This window comes from Anoplolepis gracilipes, chromosome 15 (genome assembly GCF_047496725.1).
Source record: "Anoplolepis gracilipes chromosome 15, ASM4749672v1, whole genome shotgun sequence".
In the NCBI taxonomy this organism is placed as follows: domain Eukaryota; kingdom Metazoa; phylum Arthropoda; class Insecta; order Hymenoptera; family Formicidae; genus Anoplolepis; species Anoplolepis gracilipes.
Genome location: NC_132984.1, coordinates 4,198,165 through 4,222,398, shown reverse-complemented (window position 1 = coordinate 4,222,398; position 24,234 = coordinate 4,198,165). Strand labels below are relative to the sequence as shown.

Sequence of the window (24,234 nt, the reverse complement as noted above, 5' to 3'; positions counted from 1 at the left end):
TAATCTATGTTCAAAACTAATATCATGATTATTTGCTTCTAAACTTGATTGCATTATCCTTTCGGCATGTCTCGTTGTAAAATTGTAAATAACTTGAATACATTACTGATAAAATTCAGAAAGGCTTCAATTCTGACTTCCATCATAATTATAATTATTTTGATTGTAATTCTTTCACGCAAATGTTTCTCGCTGTGGTTTCTCGTAAACAAAAATATTCCGCCATATTGGATTTTTCGCTAAGTAGTTCCGATTTTCTGGGGGCACTCTAGATGGCGTTAAAACGCTGGTCCAAAAAGAACAAAGGAGTTTGACGACCCTGGTACGGAATAGAGAGCGCGTCATAGAAATAGCCAATCAGAACTTTGCCGCAATATCTACTTAAGCTCTGATTGGCTGTTTCTATGAGGCACTCTCTATTTTGAACTTCTATCATATATACTACATTTTCTGCATTTGAATTTCACTGCCAGTAACTGCCAGTACTAAGAAATGTATAGTGTATGTAACATAAACTATAGATTTTTAGTACTGACAGTGAAATTCGAACGTAGAGATAATCAAAGACTTTTATCGTTGATTCTTTCATTAGTTATTTGAAATTGATTTTATAAAATAGATAATTGCACGATAAAGAAAAAAAAATCAATATTATGATAAATTATAAATATATTAACATAATAAATAATATAAATAATATTTCATAAATTAGTGAAAGTTATTATTTTTATATATATATTAATCTAGAATTAACAATAATTATTAAATATTATTATTTAAAAAAAGCAATGCATTTTTTGTAACACAGTAAATTTTCTGTGTCCAATACAGAGTTATCTAAAATATTTTTAGCTAGAATTCCTAGAAAACAAGTTCTATTATGGAATATCGAGTTGATTGGCTGCAGGATAGAAAATTTCTAGGGACTCGAGAACTTCTCTATACCGCAGCCAATTAACACGCTTGAAAAATTTCTCGTACGACATATGTAATGTCAGCCTTAAGTCTGTGACGGCATCACATGTGATTGGCTATTCTGATGATCCTCAATTCTTGCTTATGCTGGTTCAGTTCATGTTGGTTTGCGCTTCGTGATAACAAGGCGGCAAATTGTTCGCATTCAGGAAAAAAACGCGGCAAGTTGACCACGGAGGCGCAAATGATTTTTTCATCGAGAAAAAACGTGGACGATTTAACTCCCGGAATCTGAGAACGTTGTTTTAATTCGACGACGCTGATACAATCACGGTAAGAATAACAATTGACACCCCTCGAACGACATGGAAACTTTAGAGGACGGCGAGCAGCCGAACGTTTTACGGGAGATAGCGAACGATGAGGAGCTGGAGCAGATCCCGAAGGAGCTCGCGAGGAAGATTCATGCGCATTTTAACAGCAAGTTTGATGAATTTATCACCGCCAAGGCTGTTTTCGAGACCAACCGGAAGACGTTAGGTAAGCTCTGGACGCCGGTTATGGAATTTATATATTATATATATATATATATATAAATTATTCATGACACTTGTTGTATTTACAAGTATTTATTTTCAAGAATCTTGCGCTTTTCGTCATTTGTTACATTTAAATCTCTTTTAATTTACACATCTCTATTTTCTTACTCAAAATTTAAATATGGACTTTAATCTTGTTTAATGTAGAAAGTATAAATAAAATATGACCAAATAAAATTGAAAAATTCTCTTGTGACTAAACACTGTAGAAAGCTTTAATTATATATGTTGGCATACAGAGCAAAATTTAGAGAAGGCACAGAAGGAACTCGCAGAGCACAAATTGGATCTCGACGAATGTAAAGGAAAATTGGGATTATCTGAACAAAATAATACAGAGATATCTAACAATCTGGGAGAAGTAAAGAATGAAGTACATAAATTACAAGAGTCTATTAAACGGTAATAATATATATTAATAAATATATTAGAAAGTAAAAAATAATATTATTACTAAATTAATATAAATATTTATATAATATAAATATTTATATAAATATATAAGAAGACTTTGCATTTGTTCTTAATATAATTTTATTAATATTTAACAATCTTATGTAATATTTTTTATTTAATGTGAATTACAGATTGGAGAAGGAAAGTAGCGAACTACGGAGGCAGAGAGATGCAGTTACCGATGAGACAAATGCGTTACAACTGCAAGTTGAGAGGCGGGATACCGAGATTGAAAGGATGCGTATTGAATTGTCTTCTTTAAGCTCTCAGCTTCAAACTGCTATTGCAGCCAAGTGTCAAACGCTGGCTGAGACAGAAGAAATTCGTAGTCGAGAAATGACTTTAGACTTCAAGTAAGTTAGTTAAAAGAAAATATCTTTTATATATTTGTAAAAATTCAGTAACATATAATTATTAATTTGATTTACTATATGCATACAGAGAGAAACGATTAGAGCAAGAACGAGTGATTCTTTCTCAACAAGTATCAAATCTCGAAGAAGAACTGGCTAAAAGAACTTCTGAATTGCAAACAGCAAGATCCGAAGCTTCTAGCAGAGCGCTTTTAATTGATACTAAATTGTCTCAGTGTGAAGAAGAACTACGAATAGCTAATGAAACTAATTCTCAATTGCGAGAATCAGTTTCTTCTCTTCAAAAGCAATGTGATGAACTAGCTCAAAAATTGGAACAACAGCGTGCCCACGAAATCGCCATAAATGATTCTTACCAGAAAGAAATTAATGCACAGAGAAATTTAGCCAGTTTATATGAATCTATGAAGGATGATGCCAATGCCAAGGCTGAAGAAATCTCCAATGCGGCGAGCGAGCTACAAAAACTTGTGGATAGCACCGCAGAGGAGTATGGAACCCTGGAAACAAAGTACAACCAATTAATGCTCCAGCATAAGCAAGATATGGATGATAAAGAACAGAGTATTCAGAATCTGACAAAGGAGCTGGAACACGCTAACGAACTGCTAAAGAATATCCAACAGGGTCAGTTGCAATTCTTCCCATTTGTCAAGTATCAATATTGACTATTAGTTTATTTTTATCGGATACACTTTCTGTTATACATCTTATATTTTAAAGTTAGATATTTATCTTATTACTATCTTATTATTATATATGTATAATAATATTTATATGAACTTTATTGATTTTACAGAGAAATTAGACCAAGCCGTAGAACAATTAGCACCTACAGCAGCAATAACAAGTCGAGTGCTACGAAAAGGTCTAAGTCTCACACAGATTTACACTCAGTTAGTTGAAGCCACCAATGAGTTGACCTTGGAACGAGAAGAAAATGAACGATTGAAAGCACAAATGGATCTAATCCTTCAAGAATTAGAACAGAAAGCACCATTATTGCAGCAACAGCGTCAAGATTATGAAACAGCCATGTCAAATGTGGAAATACTAACTTCTAGACTGGACGAACTCCTTGCAGAGAATCAACGTCTTCAGGAAAGTTCTGATGAAGCTAACCGTCTTGCCAAACATCACACTACAGAAAATCAGAAATTGAAAACCGAACTTGCTGATCTGGCAAGACAAGTGAGTTATATGATTTTATATTTTTTTATATTTATTATTAAATAGGCGGATTTCAAGAATTATAAATTTAATTGATCCATTACATGTTTATATAATTTGCATTCCTGTAGGTATGTTATCTTCTCAAAGAGGTCCAAGAAAGTCGCACCGATACTCGCGTAGAAAGTAGAGACTTGTCTTCTTCCATGGATACAGATGACATCTTGTCATCACAGATTATCAGCAAGAAATTAGTGACTTTCAAAGATATTGAGGAATTGCAAGAAAATAATCAGAAACTTTTAGCAGTTGTTCGTGCATTGTCATCCAGACAAGAAGAGATTGAACGAGCTACTGACCAGATAAATTCAGGCGAGATGAAGGAGAAGCTAGATCGTTATATGGAACAGCTGGCAGACATGCAGGCTGCACAGGAGAGGCAGTCAAAGATGGTGGATGGTCTCTTGAAGCAGAGGGATACATACAAGATCATGTATCAACAGATATTGAAAAACTCTGAGAAAAAGGAAGCAGAGAAAGATGTCGAAGAGCATAAATCGGAAGAACCGAAGACGACGAAAGATAATGAAGAAAAGGAGGAATGGTCCAGGAAATTGAAAGAAGCTGAGGATAAGTTTAAACACATTTCAGATGAATACGAGATATATCGAAAAGAACGGACTGCGCATGAAAAGATGTTGAGCGAGGAAGTGGAAAGACTTAGGAAAGAAGCAGAGGCAAATTCAGCGAGGTGTTGTAGATTGAGGGCACAATTAGACTCGGCGAACGAGAGGTTTACATTGTTGCAGGGCAATGTTGCTTCTTACAAGTCTCAAATCAAGGCTCTCGAAGAGAAATGCAACAATTACAACGTTACCATCGGTAAACACGAGCAAAGTATTATGATGCTAAAAGACGAAACGCTTGGTGCGCAGACTCGCTTAGCCCGATCTGAAGTTCAACTGGAGAACCTTCGTCAGGAACGCCAACTCTTGAAAGACTCTGAAGGACGTCTTCTAAAGGAACGAGAAGTCTATCAAAGAGAAAGACAGACGCAAGTTTTGCTCAGAGCAGACATGGAATCTATCAAGGCCAGTCTGGAGCGAGTACAGGCTGAAGGACACCTCAGAGCCGAACAGAGATTTGACGATGCCAACAGAGAATGCGCTGCTCTTCGACGTCGTCTTCAGGAGGAGCAGGATCGCTTTAGAGAGCTTTCAGGCCATTTGGAGAGACAACTGGCGACTGTGCAGGAGAGATTAAAAGAAGAACGCGAATTAAATGAAAGATTCAAAGCTGAACTGAATGAAGCGAGAGAGGCTGAGGCTCAAAGCAGTCAAAAGATTGATGAACTAAGCAACAAATTGAGGCAGGCGGCTGCCCATTCTATCGCTAAACCCTTGACAGGAGATGAAAGTCTTGTAAAAAGAGTTAAGGAACTGGAAATGCAACTAGGCACCAATCAGACTGAAATAAGATCACTTTCCGAACAACTGAAAGCAGCCAGACAGCAGAATCAACAATACTGTGACATAGCCGAGAGCGCTGAAACGCAGTTGAGAGAATTGACAGCCGAGTATAACAAGTATAAAGAGGAATTGGAGAACGCCTTAAAAGAATCGCGTGTGGAAATTATTTCATTGCAGAAGAGAGTAAAGGAACTGAATGATGAATTGGCGAAAGTATCGAATGGCAGACAAGAAACCGATTCAGAATTGAGAGATAGATTGGCCGAGGCCGAGAGAAAACTCGAAGAGTTAGATGAGTTGAAAGGTGAACTAGAGTTGTTGAAGAACGATCAGAAATCTATCTCTTTTACACTTAAAGAAGCAGAAGACAAATACGCTAGAGAGATGATGCAGCATTCGTCCGATTTGCAAGTAAGTCTAGTAGTCAATAAAAAAAAATACATTGATTTATACAACTTTATGAATGATTTACACAACTCATAATAATTTTTTTTTTTTTAGATTTTGGCCAAGTTTAAAGAGGAAGCTCAGCAAGTTCAACAGAAACTTAGTATATTAACTCAAGAACGAAATGCAGCGGTGGAAGCTTTGGAAGTTGAGAAATTAGCTTCCAAAGCAAGAGAGCAGAAGCTCGTAAATGAGGTCGAGGAAACACAAAAGAGGATTGTAGATCTAGATGCGCAAAACGCGCTTCTGCATAATCAAATTCAGGAATTGGGTGACCGAGTCGCCATTATCCAGAGTCAGCAGACCAAGATAAGTGGAAGAGATAGCCCCGATACTAGCTTCGAAAGTCTGAATAAAAGTTTCAGTTCTTTAGAGGAAGATTCCAAGTCAGTTGAACAGTTGTTAAGGGTTATGAAGTATTTAAGAAGGGAGAAAGACCTGGCTTTAGCCAAATCCGATGTTCTTAGGGCGGAAAATCTCAGATTAAAATCACAGTCCGAGATAGCGGAGAAACGATTGAAAGAAACCGAGATGTTGCTAAATTCTGAACGAGAGAAATCCGAAATTGATGTGATGACTACATCTAAGCACGCAGAATTGCTGCGCAAGGTGGAAACGTTGAATGCCATTACAGATTCTAATAGAATTCTCAGAGAAGAAAGAGATCATTTAAGTGCAAAAGTTAACGAACTTTCAGCCAAAGTGAATGCTCTATCGGAAGAAGTAGTGCCTCTTCGAGATAAATCCAGAAACTTGACAGCCAAAACTGAAGCTCTGATGGAAGAGAACAATAGCTTGAAGGGCGAGGTGACTAGATGGAGGCAAAGAGCAAACACGTTATTAGAGAAAGCGAATAAGGCCAGTCCTGAAGATTGGCGGCGGCTTCAGACTGAAAGGGAGAATCTGAGTAAGCTGCTAACGTCAGAAAGAGAGATTCATGCAAAGAGAAATGAAGAATTTAATCAAATAAAAACGGAGAAAGTAAAACTCGAAGAACAAATGACGGAATTACAGAGACAGATACAAACGCAAGAGGAACAAATGGCACGAGTATCGGAAGAGTCCCGCAAACTGGGTCAAGACCTCAACGAGGCACTAGCCGACTCTTCTTCGAAGACAAAAGACTTGGCTTTCCTCAGAAAAGAATTAGGCGACAAGGAAGCAGTTCTTAACGACATCAGGAATAAAGAAATTCAAATTCGTAAAATAGCTAAAAAATACAAAACGCAGTTCGAAGAGCTCGCAAGAACCGTGGAGGAAGAAAAGAATCGTAATGAGGAAACTAGAAATGAAGATACTTCCGGTACGACTGTGCAAGATCGCGAAGATCAACTAAGAGAAGAGGGTCGTCAGGAGTTACGTCAGGCAAACGCCGAACTCGTAACGAAGGTAGATGAATTAACTCGTCAAATGACAACAGCTCAAAGCGAGACCGAAAATCTGAGAAAGGAGATTGAAGCTATGAATCGCAATAGTGTGGAAAAGGAAGAGAGAGCGAAGCAAGTTCTTAAAGGAGCTAGAACGAAAATTATGCAGCTTACTGAGTCGAAGAAGATTTGCGAAAAGGAATTACTAGACTTAAGATCTAGAATAGAAGCTGGAGGAGGCAGCGCAGGAGTTCAAGGGGATCATTCCGACACGGAGCATGATACGCGATTGGTGGCATTAAAATCGCAAATGGAGGGCCGCATCTCCAGATTGGAGCATGAAAAGTTGGAAGTGCAAGCGGAGAAAGAGGCGCTCGTGCAGAGAGTTGCTCAATTGCAGAGACAGCTGTCTGGAATAAGTGGAGTAAGTGCAACTACGGAACCGCCCACGGCGAACATCAAGCCGATGTCAGCAAGGGCAGAAACACCCTTGGCGAGTATCAGACCGATGAGCGTCGTGCAATCGAGAACAGCGGCCGTATTACCGACCACAGCTAGTGCACCAGTCATGGTCGCGCCGCATCAAATGCAACAACAACAACAACAACAACAACAACAAGTGGTACATACCACGGAGACGAGCTCACCGACTAGTAGTTTAACCGACTTCCAACCGGCAAGCACTAGCAGTTCTTCACAAAGCGCGCAAACTAGTAGTCTTCGTCAATTGGTGGTGCAACCGCAATTAAGTGAATCAGCTGAATCCACACAGAGAGAAGATCCGGAAAGTGCGGAGACGCTCAACATGCAGCCGCAGCAACAACAATGCCAACAACAACAGCAGCAGCAAACAGTAGCGCTAGTAAGTCCTAGGGTAGAGCAACAGCAACAACAGCAGCAAGTTGCTATCAGTGATCAACAACAAACTGTGGCGAGCAGTTCCACACAATCGGTTAGTACATCCCAAGCTTCCGGACTGAAGAGACCTCGGACCTTGGACTCTACCGCCTCTGGCTCCGGGATAACCGAAGAGATGGATCACGGACGTCAGGAGCAGGTGCAGAGTCCAAAGACCAAAAGGAGTAGACAGGACATTAGCGCGACTGCGAGTGCTAGCGTTTCGGAAGTGGAATATCAGGTAAAAATGGTATAACAGGAAGATAAATGATTTCTACATGCATGAGCGTAAAATTCAATTTTTCTCAATAATGTTTTAATATTAATATTGTTAGGTTCCAACATCAAGCCAGAGAGATCAAGATGAAGAAGTAGAAGAAGGTTGCGTAGTAGTAGTGGACTGTGATGAAGGTGAAGGTGGAGGTAACCATCAGGCCCAAGAAGAAGAAGAATTCGAGAATGAGGCATACGAGGAAATAGAAGAGGAAGAAGAGATGCCCTATGAAGTTGAAGTTGAGGTAGAACGAGACAATAACGAGGTGGAGATTATCATGGAAGAGGATTCTACTAGCGTCGAAGTTCCTAGACAAGGTCAAGCATCTATTCCTTCTAATCAGCAGCAATCAGAAGCCATCAGCAGCGCTGGACCGACCGTAGAGCCTCCGACGTCCTTCACTGCAAGAGCTAGAGTAATCGCGCCTATGCCGAGACAACAACAACAGCAACATCTTCTTCTGGTTAGTATTTAAGACAATTATAACATTTATTTGAAATTCTTTAATTTATAGAAAAAATATTCACTTTTTTTATATATGTATCTTATATTGTCATTATTTTTTCTTCTAAAAGCCACAACCAGGCTACGAAGACGGCGGCGACGACTGCATCGTTCCTAGCACACCAACTTTGTACGTTCCTCGTCGCGATGGCTTCGGGGAAGCTGTGAGCTCTCCACAAGTACCTCAGGGACGTTTTACTTTTGGGGATCATTCAGCGCCTACGACAGCTTCCTCAACACCGTCCTTAACAACACCTACTGGCTCTATTATTAGAACCATATTTGGATCTTCCAGTTCTACAGTAGCTCAAGTTGTTCAAGAAAGCATAGACGACAGTAGGATAGATTTGACACAACTGGAGGACGGTGGAACTGGTCGCAGCGTTCCTACTACACCTCTTCAGGTCTCCCCAGCTGCGGATTTGCCACCTTCGGTAAGTAAATTTTTTAATCACAATTTTCTATAAAAATAGAATATGTAATAAAATGGGTAATGATTAATATTTTATTTAATTTCTATCGCAAATAGACTAGTGGCCAATCCGAGGAACAAGAAACTACTGTATCTGTAACGCCCGTTTCCGTAACGGCCACTTCCGGTGACAATGTTGAGGAACCTGGTATTCCTAACATTCGCATCGTTGGTGCGGATGACCAACAACGCGGTTCAACTGAAGCCACAGAATCCAGCGCAACTCCAAGCGAAGGTATCTTGTCAGTTAATTAAATTCATCGAAAGATTCATTTCAAGAATATTAGAGACTGAATGAACAGAATTCTTAACATTGTTTGTGCTGATATACCACTGAAGAAAGCTACAATTATATCTACTGCTGCGTTATATCGCTTCCTTTTTTTCTTTTCTTTGCAGGAGTGAGTTCAGAGGGTGAGAAACGACCGGACGAGCAGATAGCCTTGGCGTCCGGTGAGGACGACACCGTGGACACGGTGGAAGTGACGGAAGAAGCGGGAAGCGAACTTGTTGAAGACGAAGTCGAAGAGGAGAGTCGCGAAGCAGAAGCTTCGCCATCCAGTAACACTCGTCAAAGAACAATAGCGGCCACCCTGGCAACTACGGGTGATCCTAACAGTAGGGGAATGACAGTAAGAAGATCGCCGAGGTCGACCTTCAGAGTAGCTAGAGGCACGAGGCCTACACCGATTGTGTGGGGAGATAGCCAGTCCGGTAGAGGTAAATAAAAAAATTTGTATTTACTTGTAGATAGAGTATTCTTTTTATATTAATTTTTTATAAGAATTTAAATTTCCCTTTTTATTAATTCTTTGTTTTATTTAAGTCTTTATTCTTATTACGCTTTAATTCTCTTCTTTAAGTCTCCAATTCTTTGTTGATTTATTAAACCTTGTTTTATTAATTCTTTTTATTCCCTTTTTATTAATTATTTGAAAAAAAATATACAATTTAATTTAATTTACTATTCTGCACATGACGAATTATGATTATTTAACAATAATTATACGTGTGTAAAATGCAACATCTCATTGTGTCTGATAAAAATAGATTTTGCAAAAAGAAATATGCTACGTGTCTAGTTTTCGCAATATCAGAATATTTTTTTGTACGACAAATGTTAAAATTTGTAATATTTAAAGGACAACCTATAATGCGAGGACACACTAATAGAGGAACCGGCAATGAGGGAGGACGAGGACGAGGAACGCGAGGCCGACGAATGCGCGCGAAATATCCTTACACTCGATACTCGTAATATTGCACAGCGACTTCTGTGTCTTGTAAGTCTTTTATTCGTCAGACATTCTGTGTAGTTTATACTGTCGGTCTTACTAAGCATGTAAGTTAAGCAACTAAAGATAACTAAAGAAAATCGATGATAATTCGTTCTTGTATAATAAATGCTTTGATGTTTTCTGGGGGGAGGGGGGGTTAAATATGCAAATCAATTTTGTAGGAATATTTATGCTATATTTTTGTTTTCAATTTTTTCCTATAGTAGAATTGTTTACTCTTGAAGATAAATCGAAAGAATTTTTTCACAAAGATCAAGGATTTTGCCTCTACAGTTTTCTTGTTACTTTGAAATCTTACAACAAATTATAATAAATTTCTTATAGCTTTAAGAAAATAGAACTAAATGTTTCCTTGGTTGAAAAAAAACCTGAAAAATCCAAAATGTCCATTTCCATTTTCATTTCATTTAAATAGATATAGATGTATATATGATATATATAGTATAATTTTTCTAGCGGATAATGTAATATCGAAATATTTTTTTTTTTTTTTTTTTTTTTTTATACAGATGATCAATTCGAGCTTACGCTCGACTGTGTAGAGCTAGCGGAATTTTTTTTCTTTTTTCTTTTCTGACAGCTAACTTTGCGGAACAGGTGTCCGTGAGAGTCGGCGTTGACATAGCGGCTCTTGATTGGGCATCAATCCAGTTCTGTTCGCACGTCTGTGTGCTAAATCGAGAATTCGCATTGTTACACTATTTCCGTTCTGCAGATGGTTAGGCAGATAAATTGAACAGTCAATAATAAAATTATAATAAAACACCATAGCTAATCATAAACATTAACATATAATATAACTATTATAAATATAAACATTAGTTGTTCGGGAAATTTTATTTTTAATTAAATTCAATTTTTCTTAAAAGCATTATATTGAGAAAATTTATTAGGAAAAATTAGGATTTTTTTCATCGAAGTCGGAAATTAAAAACAAATAAGATATGAAGAAATAAGTTACATAAATTGATATAAAAATAGACAAAACTGCGATTTATTTTTACAAATATTTTTATCGCATCGATTCGCATAAATTAATCGATATATACATAAATTAATTAGTATAAAAATTAAATAATTGAGTAATATATATTAGTTGCTAACTAGATACTACAGGAATACTGTTCAATCCTTTCGACGTGTTGATTTATATCACATCTCAATTTGCTTATCATTATTTATTCTACAATTGAAAAATAATTTGTTTCATAAATTAATTATTATACAAAAAAAGTGAACGCTTATCAAAATTGCGTTAAATTTAAAACTAACATTAAAATACTGTTTTTTGGATTAATTGTACAAAATTCTTTCTCACGTCGACTACGATAGTCGTCGAGTTGATTGTTTCATAAAAAAATCACTTTTAATTTAAAAAATCTTATTTCTGTATCTGAAAGGTACAGAACTAATTAACATATAAACGCAGTACGTTATTTTCGCCGCGTCTGGACTTTGTTTAACTAAGCATATACACTGTGTCTAACGCGAGAACAGCATCGCAATTTAACGAATACATCGTCAAGTTATATTTAGCGTTAAACGTAACTGTCAGTTTCGTAGTGTTATTAGTTTCATATAAATATCATGTCGAAATCGAGTGCGGAACGTGCGAGAGAAGTATGTAGACTGGCGCCTTATTTTGCATAGATCTGATATTATAATCATAAATTGACTTAATCTCTTTATCACAATGTCGATAAAAAGTAGTCTATGGAAAGTGAACACCGAAACCATATATAATTGCTACTGAAAAACTGCACTTTGCACATGTAATATTATTTATGATAGAACATTTTGTACGCATTTATGCGAAGTGAGAAAGCATGAGTAATGTATGTTTACGTTAGAAAAGTACATTGAAATAATTTGTTACATTTTTTTCTGTATATTCTTAAATTCTTTATCTGTAAAAAAAACATATGGCACGATTCGAAATCTATTATATATAATCCCATGTGAAATTTAAAATGTTAATTTAAAAAAATTCCCATTAAAAAGATATCACTAACATCTTTGATAAAGATAAATATCTCTTTCTCATTTTCATTTGTAAAATATCTTTTATGCATATGTAAAAATTACTTTAATGGATTCGAAAAACTTTTTTTTTTTAATCGAACATAAAGTTTCAAACTCTCCAAACCTTAAATTAAATTCTTAAAGTCTCTCGCTTTTACTTCTTATCAATTATCCAAATAATCCTTTTATAAATTGATATTTAACTTTTTTAAATATTCTTAAATACTTACGACATACTTGTTCGAAATCACAATCACTTATGATTTATTTATTAAATATTCTGGAAGGTCTTCACACATCTTTGTCGGTCGCGTTTTTCCCTAGCAATTTTTACAGTTGTAGTTTAAATTTGTATAATCCTTAATATTTAAATCTATATAATGTCTGTCAATTAATTTCACTTTTTATCGTTGCGTGTCCTTTATCATAGTCATAGATGATGAAGATTAAGTTTAGATGAGTATTGATAGAAAAAGCTTGTAAGAAGCTTATTTCAATCTAATCTGTCTCAGTCTCAGTTATAATCAATTAATATTTCTTTAACACTTTATATTCGTTTTTCACACCATAGGACTGCTCAGATTCGAACATTTTTAATGCGCAGATCACTACTAGTATCGATGTCTAAATCCATTCTTCCTAACTAACTCAAAGGATTCAATCCTAATTAATCTTAAAAAACCTTAACTCCATCGTCTTTGTTTAACTAGTTTCAATTAACACTGAATGTTATTCTTTTTGTACCATAACATTGTTATCTGACAGAAAAATGCAAGATAATCAGTTAATTACTGAGCAATGCAGTTAGGGTCTTCCATTCTGCTTCATAATACTGAATGAATGGATTCGAAGAATCTTCTCATAGAATCTGTATGCTGGGTAGTTGAATGTCTGTCCTGAGTCTTTCAGTGGCATTACTGATCTCGCAAGTACACCTGCCGTGCTGTTCGACTCTAATCCACGCCCTCCTCGTGCTATTCGTCATCAGACTCCAAACCTCGACTTCCATCTCGTCGTAATAGATGGACGATTGCACCGGCGTGCAACTGAGATCAGGACTGATGCAGCAACCAGAGTGACTGTCGCATCTCTTTAACACGATGTACACCGGCTGATTCGCGCTCTCGCTTGGATTCATACTCTGCACCAGATCTCTCAGATTGTAGGCCCTCGACTGGGGTTCCCTGCAAAGGAATCTCATAGTGGCCTCCCTCGCGCTCGACAGGTGGATCCTCTTCGACATCCGATGATGGTGACCGCCGTGATGAGCCGCAAAAAGAAGCATCATCTGATCCATCGTCGTCAGGATCAAAATTAAGAGCCTTAGCAATGATCTCTTCATCGACCTGCTTTTCATTATTGTTCCACTGAATCCTTTTAACTCAACAAATCACACGCAAATCACACGGACATAAAGTCTGCACTTCTTTCGCTCGAAAGTTCAATAGCACTCGATCATTGATTAGATGGATCAATGATTTCTGGTTGAGGCAAACCGATCGTTGAATTTATAAAAATGATTATTGAATGAAGAATTAAGGATAGGTAAGAGAAATGAGAAGTTCCTCCTCTTGTCGCTTTTTTAACGATGAAACGTTTCTCTTCTCCTCTTCCTTCACTTCACGAATCTCGTGCAACTTCTTCAGACAAAAAAAACTTGCGTCGACACAATGAACTTGATATGTTTCTTCCAGGACGAAGTATTCCTCTATTTTTTTTTTTTTTTTTTTTTTTTCTTTTGCAAAGCTAATAGACTCACGTGGTGGTCCCCATAAATTTCTAACTTTTGGACGGAAGTAGCTCGATGAATGGGCGAGAAGCTACAGGCACCAAGTATCGGTCGACTGAGATTTTCCCACTGGCATACGTGTATTTATATATGGAAGAGCTTGCACACGCATGCCTCCCGCGAGAGCACGCGTAAAGCCCGGATCTGCCTTCCGCGATGATTCCGCTTTATTGTGCAACCGTTGTTCGCGCTTAATGCACGATCGCTCCGTTGCTGTTTAACCCCTTGCACTTGCAATAATAATTCTCACAGCTGATAACCGGCTTGTCAAGTATCAATATAATATTAATGCTATTGATGCGGTAAATGATGTGATGTAAGAAAGATAAATAATAATAAAATTAATAAAGTCTACTTTTTCCATTTTATGCAAGAAGGTGGCGTTTTGCTAGGATGCAGGTATTGAAGGTCGGAAGAATAAATGCAATTCCTTAATTCATAGCTTCTTTATTTGCGAATAATTACATAATTCTATAAGAAAGCTTTTAATGGCAAAACTTAAAAGGTTTAGATATAAAGTTCTTCGCGTCTTCTTTATTTCTTCATTCGTATGGATCTTGAGAATTGAAATCATTTGTGCATCTCATCCGGATTATAAGTTGACTCGTTCTACGAGGAAAACATAAATTTCTTGGAAAATCAGGACTCGAATACGTATGTCTGAACGGGTGAATAACCAAACGCAATGAGATCGATCACGTTTATCATCTTCCTAGTATCAATTAAACTGGTATGCATTGGAGCGTGATTCATTTGCATGTCAAAGGTTTTTTTTGCGTAAATCGAGTACGATGACTATCAACATGCAATTAAATAATCATCAGCAACACGTCTGTTAGAATACGTCAAGAATGCATGATTGAAAAATCTTGAAATTCCGAAGACAACACAATGAAGACATTAAAAAGACAACTTTATGACATCTTCAAAACATTTTATTTTAACATTTTATCATGACATGTTGTTGAGGCATTGTTTTATAGACATCTTATTTCTCAGACTAATTTGACATAAAGGCTATAGCCGGATAAGCATACTAAAAATGCCCTCGATCAGTTTTCATATAATAACATTTGGCCTGTCATGTCCTCACTGTAAAAAAAAATTTTTCCTCATAATTTTAGCTCCCTAACTCTATTATTTTCTGAGTTATCGAGAAAAACGTCATTTTCAGTTTTTATTTTTCTTTTCTGTAAATATTTGAGATGATCCCATATCGATTTTTTTCTGAATAATTATCAACGAAAGACACAAAAAAAATATTTTATCATTAATCTCGAATAAAAGCTCGATTTAAAAAAAAAGATTGAAATTAAGAAATGGCTTTTTTAATATGTTCCTTTCGAGGTTCAATCACCAAACTTTTAAAGAATACTCTTTTTATATGTCTCAATACTCTCGAATTTTTTCAATTTTTTCGTGTTGGTGCAACATGAAAAAATTGGAAAATCTTTTTTTTTTTATTATTTTTTGATAATAGGACGGAAAGTTATTTATTTTTTTTGTAATAATTATAATAGTAATTATAATAATTGTAATAGTTATAATTATCCTGCAGGATAGAAATCTTTTTTATGCAAAAATAATATAAAAATTTATTTAAAAGTTGTATTTGTGAAAATTGTTTTTGCATAAAAAATATTTCTACTTTGCAATGTAATTATAACTATTGCAATTATTATTATCATTATCATTACTCGGTCTTATTATAAAAAAAGAATAAAAGAAGGATTTTTTTTACTATGCTGCACCAACTCGAAAAAATTAAAAAAGTATTTTTTTTGTGTCTTTCGTTGATAAGTATTCAGAAAAAAATCGATAGGGATCATTTAAAATATTTGCAGAAAAGAACAATAAAAATTGAAAATGACTTTTTTCTCGATAACTCAAGAAATAATAAAGTTAAGGAGCTGAAATTTTGAGGAAAATTTTTTTTACAATGAAGAAATGACAAGCCAAGTATTATTTGAAAACTCTTCGGATAACCGGCTATAGTCTTTAGACGAGTTTGGCATTTTATATATATATATATATATATATATATATATATATATATATATATGTATATGTATTCTAATACACGTTATTTTTATAAAATAATTAAAATTAAGTTTAATATCATTAACATATTTCGTAACGAGGTGTCTGATCTTTGAGTTTATTTCAGGATAAAGTAAGGAAGCTCTTCCTTTATTCCCACCTTCATTCTTTTTTTTTTAGGAATCGACGTCTGGCTAGATGACTCAGATGAATAAAACGATATTTTTAGCGAATCGAATATACTTGGTAGTCATGGTACATTGTGGTCAAGTTTCCCGCTAGAACTTGTGTTGCTTAACTATTATAATTATATGTGTGGTAAAACTCAAGATTGGAATCCTTAATTACACAGGCGCCTCTTTATCAGAGATGTGTACCACGTGTTCACGGCATACATCAGTTATTTTAAATTCAAACGTTTACGAGTATGTATATGTATATATGTGTGAAAAAATCTCTATTTTATAATCGTTCAAAAAATATATAATTAACTTCATTCTAGTTTAATATTATAAAAATAATTTTAATTTTTACAAATGTACTTACGTTGAATAATCATTTTTTATCGTTATAAACCTTAATCAAGAACAGATTAAAATTTCAAGCTATTGATGAACTTCATAGAAAATGATGCAATGAACACTGAGACACTATAATTTACGTAATTTGAAAACGGTTGCAAGGATATGTGCAATCTGTTTGGAGAATCCTGCATTTATTATAATAGCTATTTTCTACTGTTTAATAAATTTATTAATTTGTAAAATAATTTATGATATACGTAATTTTTAATAAATACGTAAATTTTTTATAAAACAAAAAATGAATACAATATCAACTTTCATAATTTTATACGATTTGCAGCTCGATTACACATATCCTTAATTAGAAAACTAGTGTAACTCTCCGATAAAAAAATGATAATAAAAAATGACATCTATTTTTAAGAATTTAGCATTGTTTTTTATGCAAGTCATTAATCATAGAATTAAATGCGGATTAAGAATGATTCCATCGGCGCCGGGTAATTCTGCGTAAAAGACTCAAATACCGTGAATTTCCTGTTATGACGTAGATGAGAACACCTACTGAGGGATTCCCTTATTGCTGACGCATCCTTCTGTCATTTGCATAATGTTGTAGCGGATGTGTCAAGGTACATGCGTAAGAAGCGAACACTTTTAGATCAGCTGTATCATACTACTGGATAATAATATATATATCGTTACATTAATTAATAATATGTAGCAGTCAATTTTTTTTTAATTTGCTCACAATCCTTCTCATAAACAAATTATTAAAAATATCTAAATGACGTAAAAGTGAACGTATTGTCAACATAATCGTTTAAATATTGTTGGTATATACTTCTAATCTTCATCTCCCCGAATTTCTTTCCGTGTGTCGACAACTCTTATGCAACTCATTGACCAGACTTCTGTTCCAGAAATAAAACACGAGCCGGTTTATAATTACAACACGATTACATGATATAATATATTTTTAAAAATTTTTTATTTTGAATTGTCAACTCTTTTCTCTTTCTTTCTTTTCGATTATAAAAATTATCTGTCACCGCAAAATTTCCATGTTTTAAAATACTATTGTAGCTATTTAAGATTCTTAAGGATATGTCGGTTTTAATTTACTTATGACGTACTTTTCCACGCTCAATTCAACAGCAGTAGAATGTATTGATTTATCCCATAGAAATTTCAAACCCACCCAGTGAGTCACTCAATGGTGATTCAATCTTTGAAATGCATGATCACCAAAACGGTACGAATTGCGTTATGAATCTTGACAACTCACTCTTGCCTAACTTTCACAAAGCAATCTTAATCAGATTCCTCAGTTCGGATACCGCAGATGACTATGGTAAACTCGACTCGTCGGTTTGTATCGAGATTACGAATGCTATGTTTCATTGCACGCTGTGACTAGGGGTAAATAAAATTTTGCAATAATAAAAGTGCAAGTTAGCAAAGTATAATTTGCATACTTACATAATTCAATAAACCCTTTAAAAACTTATGCTACCACTTGTTATTTTACAAAAATATGTGAACCAACTTTTAAAGAATGTATTTTGTATTTACATACTTATAATATTTTATTCTTTAATTATTTATTAATTATTCTATTATTTGATAATTAATTCGTTATTTAATATTATTCAATCATTTATTTAATACATTAAAAATGTATTTCAAAGTTTACGACGTAAAATCCGCAAATTTAAAAATGGATATTCAAGTATTAAGTTCTTAGAACTTAAAAATCTTTTAATAATTTTAATCAAACTTAATCATTAATTGCTAAAAAATTAATAAGAAGACAATATATCAAATTTGTTTTATCGTACTTGCTTTTCGAATTTCTGCATCCTAAAACAAGTGGTTAAACGAATTAAGAAAACGAATTAAGGAATTAATCAAAGTATAATTTGCACACTTACGTAATTCAATAAACCCTTTAAAAACTTGTGCTACTACTTGTTATTTTACAAAAATATGTACTTAAACCAACTTTTAAAGAATGTATTTTGTATTTACATACTTATAATATTTTATTTTTTAATTATTCTATTATTTGATAATTAATTCTTTATTTAATATTATTTAATCATTTATTTAATACAACATTAAAAATGTATTTCGAAGTTTACGATGTAAAACCCGCAAATTAAAAAATGGATATATCCATTAGATTGTCTTCTTATTAATTTTTTAGCAATTAATTATTAAGTTTGATTAAAAATCTTTTAATAATTTTAATCAAACTTAATAATTAATTACTAAAAAATTAATAAGAAGACAATATATCAAATTTGTTTTATCGTACTTGCTTTTCGAATTTCCACATCTTAAAACAAGTGGTTAAACGAATTAAAGAGAGAGAACAAGGGAAGTGAAATGAGAAGGATAAATATCACGAGAAGCAACATCGCTCTCTCTACTGCTTCTAGTAATTATAATTAACTCAAAGAGCTTCTCGGAACCATTAGACTCTGATCCCTCTTCGAATTTCTTCCTCTTACTGGGAATCCGTAGGAAGATGTCCCAAGCGAAGAGACATCGAAGAACAGGTGAGGACGAGAGAGAAGAAATCGGAGAAGGGAGGACGAGATTGAGGGAACAGCCTGGATAAAAATTACGTATATACACAGCATGAAAGAATTCAGATCGCAGAGCTCTGACAGCAGTCGTAGCGAGACTCCTCAATGCGAAACTTCGCGAAGGGGAGGAAGAATAAAAAAAAAAAAGAATTACCGGCTTTTTTTCGGAAAAAAAATTAAAATTGAATGTTTTGAAAAATATATAATTATTGTGTGTGGTGAAAAAAATTAATTAAATTTGACATTTATTAAACATTATCGATAAACTCAATAAAAAATTGCCTTCCTTTTTCTACGGAGATATCGATCGCTTTAAAGAATTATTATTATTAAGAAAAACATTGCAGTGACTTGTGAAAGCTTGCTTAAATTACAAAGATGAGGAAATTTTTATTGCTCGTAATCTGCGCTCAGTTCATACTAACTGTCATTGGCAGACATTACAGGTGAGAAGGTGATGTAGTCAATCGGTTTATTTCTTCTTTAATATTTTAAACAAATTATTTATATCGAAAATTATTATTAAAAAAAAATATCAAATTATTAAGAAAATGTCGAATTATTAAAAAAATTATTCATATCAAAAATGTTTAAATTATTCATATTTCCTTCAATCTTTATTTGCTCCTTTATCACACCCATCTACATTATTTTTATTCGATACAGGGATAGTAGTTTTCTGAATCACGCGCAATTGGTGTATCAATTTCAATGCTCTTCGCCCCAACTAAGGGCCGTCCGGATGGAGGAGCTCTTAACCGCGGGTCCAGGACCTGACGAAATTTTCTATCCCGCATCCACAGTTCTAGCGCGATGCGCAGGATCGGGATGCTGTCCCGATTCCAAGCAAGTCTGCGCTCCGATCGAGACGAAAAACGTCAGTCTCGTCTTCATGATCAGACACCGCATCGATCGACAACGGGATCGTCATCATGAAGTCATTCATGCTCTGGAGCACACCAAGTGCGCCTGCATGAAAGAATCTCTGGCCGCGAAGAAGGCAAGCTTTGAAGATAATAAATCTTTTTAAATTCAATTGCGATGAATTAAAAGAAAATAATGGGAATTAATTATAGAGATTAGAGGATTTCTATTTCTTAAGAATAAAGAAAAAAAAATCGAAAGATTCTTATACTTGATTACAAAAGGGAAAAATTTTTTTAAATTGTCCTTTCTTCCTATCTTTATTCCTTTATATTAAAATATTGTTTAGCGGCAAGAAGGTCGTGTTTAATGCTCTCGTTGTTAGGATCTAATTGCAGAGCAGCCTCTAATTCGGAGATTCCGTGTTGCGGTGCAGATAATTTGCAAAGGGCAGCGCCCCGGCGAGCGTGACATCTCGCTCTCGACACTCTGTTACTCTCACATTTCGGTTCCATCAGTTCCAATACCTAGAAAAAGAAAATCTTTTCTTTTTAATTACATACTCTTTCCTACATTTTTCATGTAAAAATAAAATATTGAAAGTATACAGGTATAAAAAAATATCTGTCTTATCGTTTTTTCGGTGTTTTATATAATAAAACAAATAAAAACTAGTTATAATTTAAATAAAAACGAACTATTTTTTGGAAATTTAAAATCAATTAATAAGTTAACATGTTTATATATTGTCTATTTTATATTTTCTAAGTATTTTCTTTTTTATTCCCTTATACATTTTTCTCTTAATTTTTTTGAGACTTTTAAAAGAAACATATACCCGTATCTTTTCGATGTTTTATATAATAGAACAAAAATAAAAACTAATTATAAATATTATTTGGAAATTTAAAATCAATTTATGAGTATATGTTTGTCTGTTTTATATTTTCTAGATATCTTCTTTTTTACTCTCTTAATTTTTTTAAAGACTTTTAAAAGAAATTTTAAATAAATAAATAGTATTGATTAAGACTTCCATTACCTTAGAACAATCGTCAATGCATCTGTAATAATTCCCGAGAGCGTAATGCGCAGCTGATCTGTTCACATAAAGCGCTGTCATTTCGTTACTGATTTTAATCCCATGGGTATACGCACTGATGGCAGCCAGATAGTTTCCCGCCTTGAAAAAATCACTGAAAAAAATATAGAAATAATTAATTATAATAAATAATCAAAAAATATATGACCAAACACGTTAACATACTCGCCCTTGTCCTTCAGCCATAAAGGATCCTGTTCTTCAGGACGAAGATCCTCGACGACAAATCCAGTTTTTCTTCTAGCTTCCGCTTGCTTGGAAAGCCACTGAAAATAAATATATGCATTCGCCTACATCGTTAAAATTATAATATCAAATTACTATTATGTAAAGAATACATTTTCATTGAATTCTTCCAAAGAGGAAGAGAGAAAAATTAACTTTTAACACAGGTTCTTAATTAAGAAAAAATTCATTTCCTTGAATCGATGAAATTATTTAAAAAATGTTATTTTTATCAATTTTCTTGCTAAGATGATTACTTGTAATGTCATACAATTAATGATACAATTAAAAATATATAACATACTTCCTGTTCCTCAACAAGGGAACTCTCCCGGGCTGGAGTAGGAAAGGCCCGTTCAGAGAAAGTTATATTGATGGTTCCGCTTCTTCTGGGAAGCGGAACTGGGTTCGTAGATTCATCAAATATCCGATTCATTTTCGAATATTTACTCTTTAATACTTTATCGATCAAACTCTGATCTGGTCTTTGTTTCTTCATTTGCGTAAATTTCTGATTTATTTTCTTAGAGATTAGAGACTTTGTTACAGATCGAGAGGATGTCATTTCGTAATCCGACTCGGAATCCTCAGAAAACTCTTCTTGAAGATCGCAGTTCTTATCAAGAGTTGCCTTTTTTATCTCTAAAGTATTCGTCGTTTCTTTCTGAATATTTTTGTCGAGAACTGTATTTTCTGTCGGATTCGCTTCGTCAATCAATTCTGTCTTTAAAGTTTCCTTAACAGTTAATTCTTTTTCCAGTTTTTCATTAATATTTAATTCTTCTTTCGTATCCTCTTCAACAATTAATTCTTTTTTCAGATTTCCTTCAATCGATGATGCTTCCTTCAGATCTTCTTCAACAATTTCTTCTATAACTATTGATTCATCTTGTTGCTTTTCTTTTAGTTTCTTGTCAATTTCCCGAGATCGCTGGATGCCGAGATCATCCTTGAACCATTTAAGCGCAGGCCTTTCAATAAAATTCTTCGATTAAATGAAAAGAGAATCGAGATAATATTTTTATAGAAAAACAGGCGTCATTTTCTTTTATAGTTTCAAAAATATTTATCAATCTTTAATCGGCTTCATATTCTCTATACATTTTTTAAATAGTACCTGTATGCCTTCCTGTTTTCTTGCACTTTGCCAGAAATATCCTGAAAGATTGGCAGTTCCGCGTTTGATCGCCATTCTTCAAATTCCTGCATTGCAGCTCTACGATGAGAATCTCTTAAAGTTTCTATTTTATTTAATGAATCAGTATCCAAATTTATTTGCACTTTCACTGCTTCTTTTTGCAAATATTGACGTTTCTCTGCAAAGTAGTGGCAAATTTCTCAACAAATAATTCTCGTTTTTTGTTAAAAAAATTTTGATTCTTAAAAACCAATTACTCCTTTATATTTTTTAATTCTACAAATAGAAAATAATATTTTCCATTTGATATTTTTAGTTTCTTTAACTTTATGTACTATATACATATATTAAAAACTTAAGCTATTCTAATATATTTAGAATGCTGTTGTAAATATCTTAGCTGTTTGATAGCAAAAGGAGTGTGAGATTAATTAAAATTATACAATATATTGTAATAATTAATAAATATCTATAAAAAACACATTTTACAAAATAAATAAAAAATCTAATAATATAACAAATAATATAACATGTTGTGTGTGTAAAAACACACATTTTAATACACATTTAAAATAATAAAATAATAAAAATTTATATGTGTATAATAATTATGTCAATTTTTTTATATAATTACTTGCTTTTTGTTCAAAAATGAGAATTCGTCTTTTAATTAACAATTTTAAATGAGAATTTTTTAATTAATAATTCTTACCACTATTAGATTTCGCACGATTATCCGAAACGTTTTGGGCTTTTTCTAAAGCTCGATTTCTAAAATCGCGTTTCTGCTCCTCGCTAATGTCCTTCACTTCGAGATTTGGCCAGTCAGCAGCCACACTTGCTTTTTGCAAAGAGAAAATAGCTTCAGTATCCGTCAAAGTACACTCACTCTCTTCCTCAAGCACGTTCGCCCATAGAAATAATTCCAAAATAAAAGGTGGAAAGCTAATCTTTAATAAAAATTCAATACGTCAGTCGGTCCAAATTTTAAGATGCTCGCGATATTTTGATATACATTGAAGTTTTTTAATTATATCATACATCACTTATTTTAAGTCACTAAAATTTTGAAACAGAAAAATCATAAATTGTATCTAACAAGTATATTTTTGGTACAACAATTTCTTTTGGAGGCTTTTTTTTATTTAAGTGTTGTATTTGAAATATATGTAATTAATATACATGCACAATAAAATAATTGATTGTACATTTAAAAACTGCAGTTCACTTTTATAATTAATAAAAGTCATTGATTTTGGAAAGTCAAGAAATGCAATTCTTTAATTATTCAAGTTTGAAAATATTATTTCGAAAATTAAAAAAGAACTGAATATATACCTTTACGTAATCGTCCATCACGAATAAATGTACATTTTTAGGGTGACCTCTCAGAGGCACGTAAATTATTATCCTCTTCTCTGTTTGACGCCATTGATAATCCTTGATAATTATTGTCATAATTTGAATTCGAATTATGACAAATGGTTCGCTCGATTTGACGTAACTTCTTTTTTTGTGCGTTTGCTATGTCTCTGTAACTCTATACAGTACTATGTAAAATATCGATCAAACGAATGTATCTAAGTAACCATATACAAACCAAAGATCCATTGTTTTTCTTATAAGAAATTTAATAAATATATATAATATTTTTACGCAAAGCAAAGAAATTAAAATTTCTTACCCTTATATAA

General features: G+C 33.7%; 4 protein-coding genes across 5 annotated transcripts; 2 read left to right on the top strand and 2 right to left on the bottom strand.

The window, feature by feature from the left end:
* Positions 1–1,058: 1,058 nt before the first annotated feature.
* Mgtor (nuclear basket protein megator) lies at positions 1,059–10,588 on the top strand. 2 transcript variants are annotated; one of them, XM_072907668.1, is made up of 12 exons: positions 1,059–1,455; positions 1,754–1,916; positions 2,102–2,323; positions 2,412–2,971; positions 3,144–3,535; positions 3,646–5,394; positions 5,485–7,935; positions 8,030–8,431; positions 8,544–8,906; positions 9,002–9,179; positions 9,344–9,664; positions 10,087–10,588. In XM_072907668.1, the coding sequence occupies exons 1-12, from the start codon at positions 1,281–1,283 to the stop codon at positions 10,200–10,202; spliced, it is 7,092 nt and encodes a 2,363-aa protein (XP_072763769.1). In that variant the 5' UTR covers positions 1,059–1,280; the 3' UTR covers positions 10,203–10,588. The 2 variants fall into 2 exon arrangements, with proteins under 2 accessions (XP_072763769.1, XP_072763768.1); XM_072907667.1 differs by having other exon boundaries at positions 5,485–7,944.
* Positions 10,589–10,849: 261 nt separating this feature from the next.
* LOC140674262 (uncharacterized) lies at positions 10,850–14,097 on the bottom strand. Its single transcript, XM_072907677.1, has 2 exons — positions 12,495–14,097; positions 10,850–10,914 (listed from the first exon to the last, which is right to left on the bottom strand). The coding sequence occupies exon 1, from the start codon at positions 13,619–13,621 to the stop codon at positions 13,124–13,126; it is 498 nt and encodes a 165-aa protein (XP_072763778.1). The 5' UTR covers positions 13,622–14,097; the 3' UTR covers positions 10,850–10,914; positions 12,495–13,123.
* A 5,466-nt stretch (positions 14,098–19,563) lies between these two features.
* On the top strand, positions 19,564–20,241 carry LOC140674263 (uncharacterized). Its single transcript, XM_072907678.1, has 2 exons — positions 19,564–19,657; positions 19,878–20,241. Exons 1-2 carry the CDS (start codon positions 19,590–19,592, stop codon positions 20,239–20,241), a joined length of 432 nt encoding a protein of 143 aa, XP_072763779.1. The 5' UTR covers positions 19,564–19,589.
* Positions 20,242–20,395: 154 nt separating this feature from the next.
* On the bottom strand, positions 20,396–24,154 carry LOC140674261 (dynein axonemal assembly factor 4). The gene is made up of 7 exons (XM_072907676.1): positions 23,879–24,154; positions 23,253–23,490; positions 22,520–22,718; positions 21,707–22,373; positions 21,343–21,443; positions 21,118–21,271; positions 20,396–20,602 (listed from the first exon to the last, which is right to left on the bottom strand). The coding sequence occupies exons 1-7, from the start codon at positions 23,996–23,998 to the stop codon at positions 20,396–20,398; spliced, it is 1,686 nt and encodes a 561-aa protein (XP_072763777.1). The 5' UTR covers positions 23,999–24,154.
* Between the last annotated feature and the right edge of the window lie 80 nt (positions 24,155–24,234).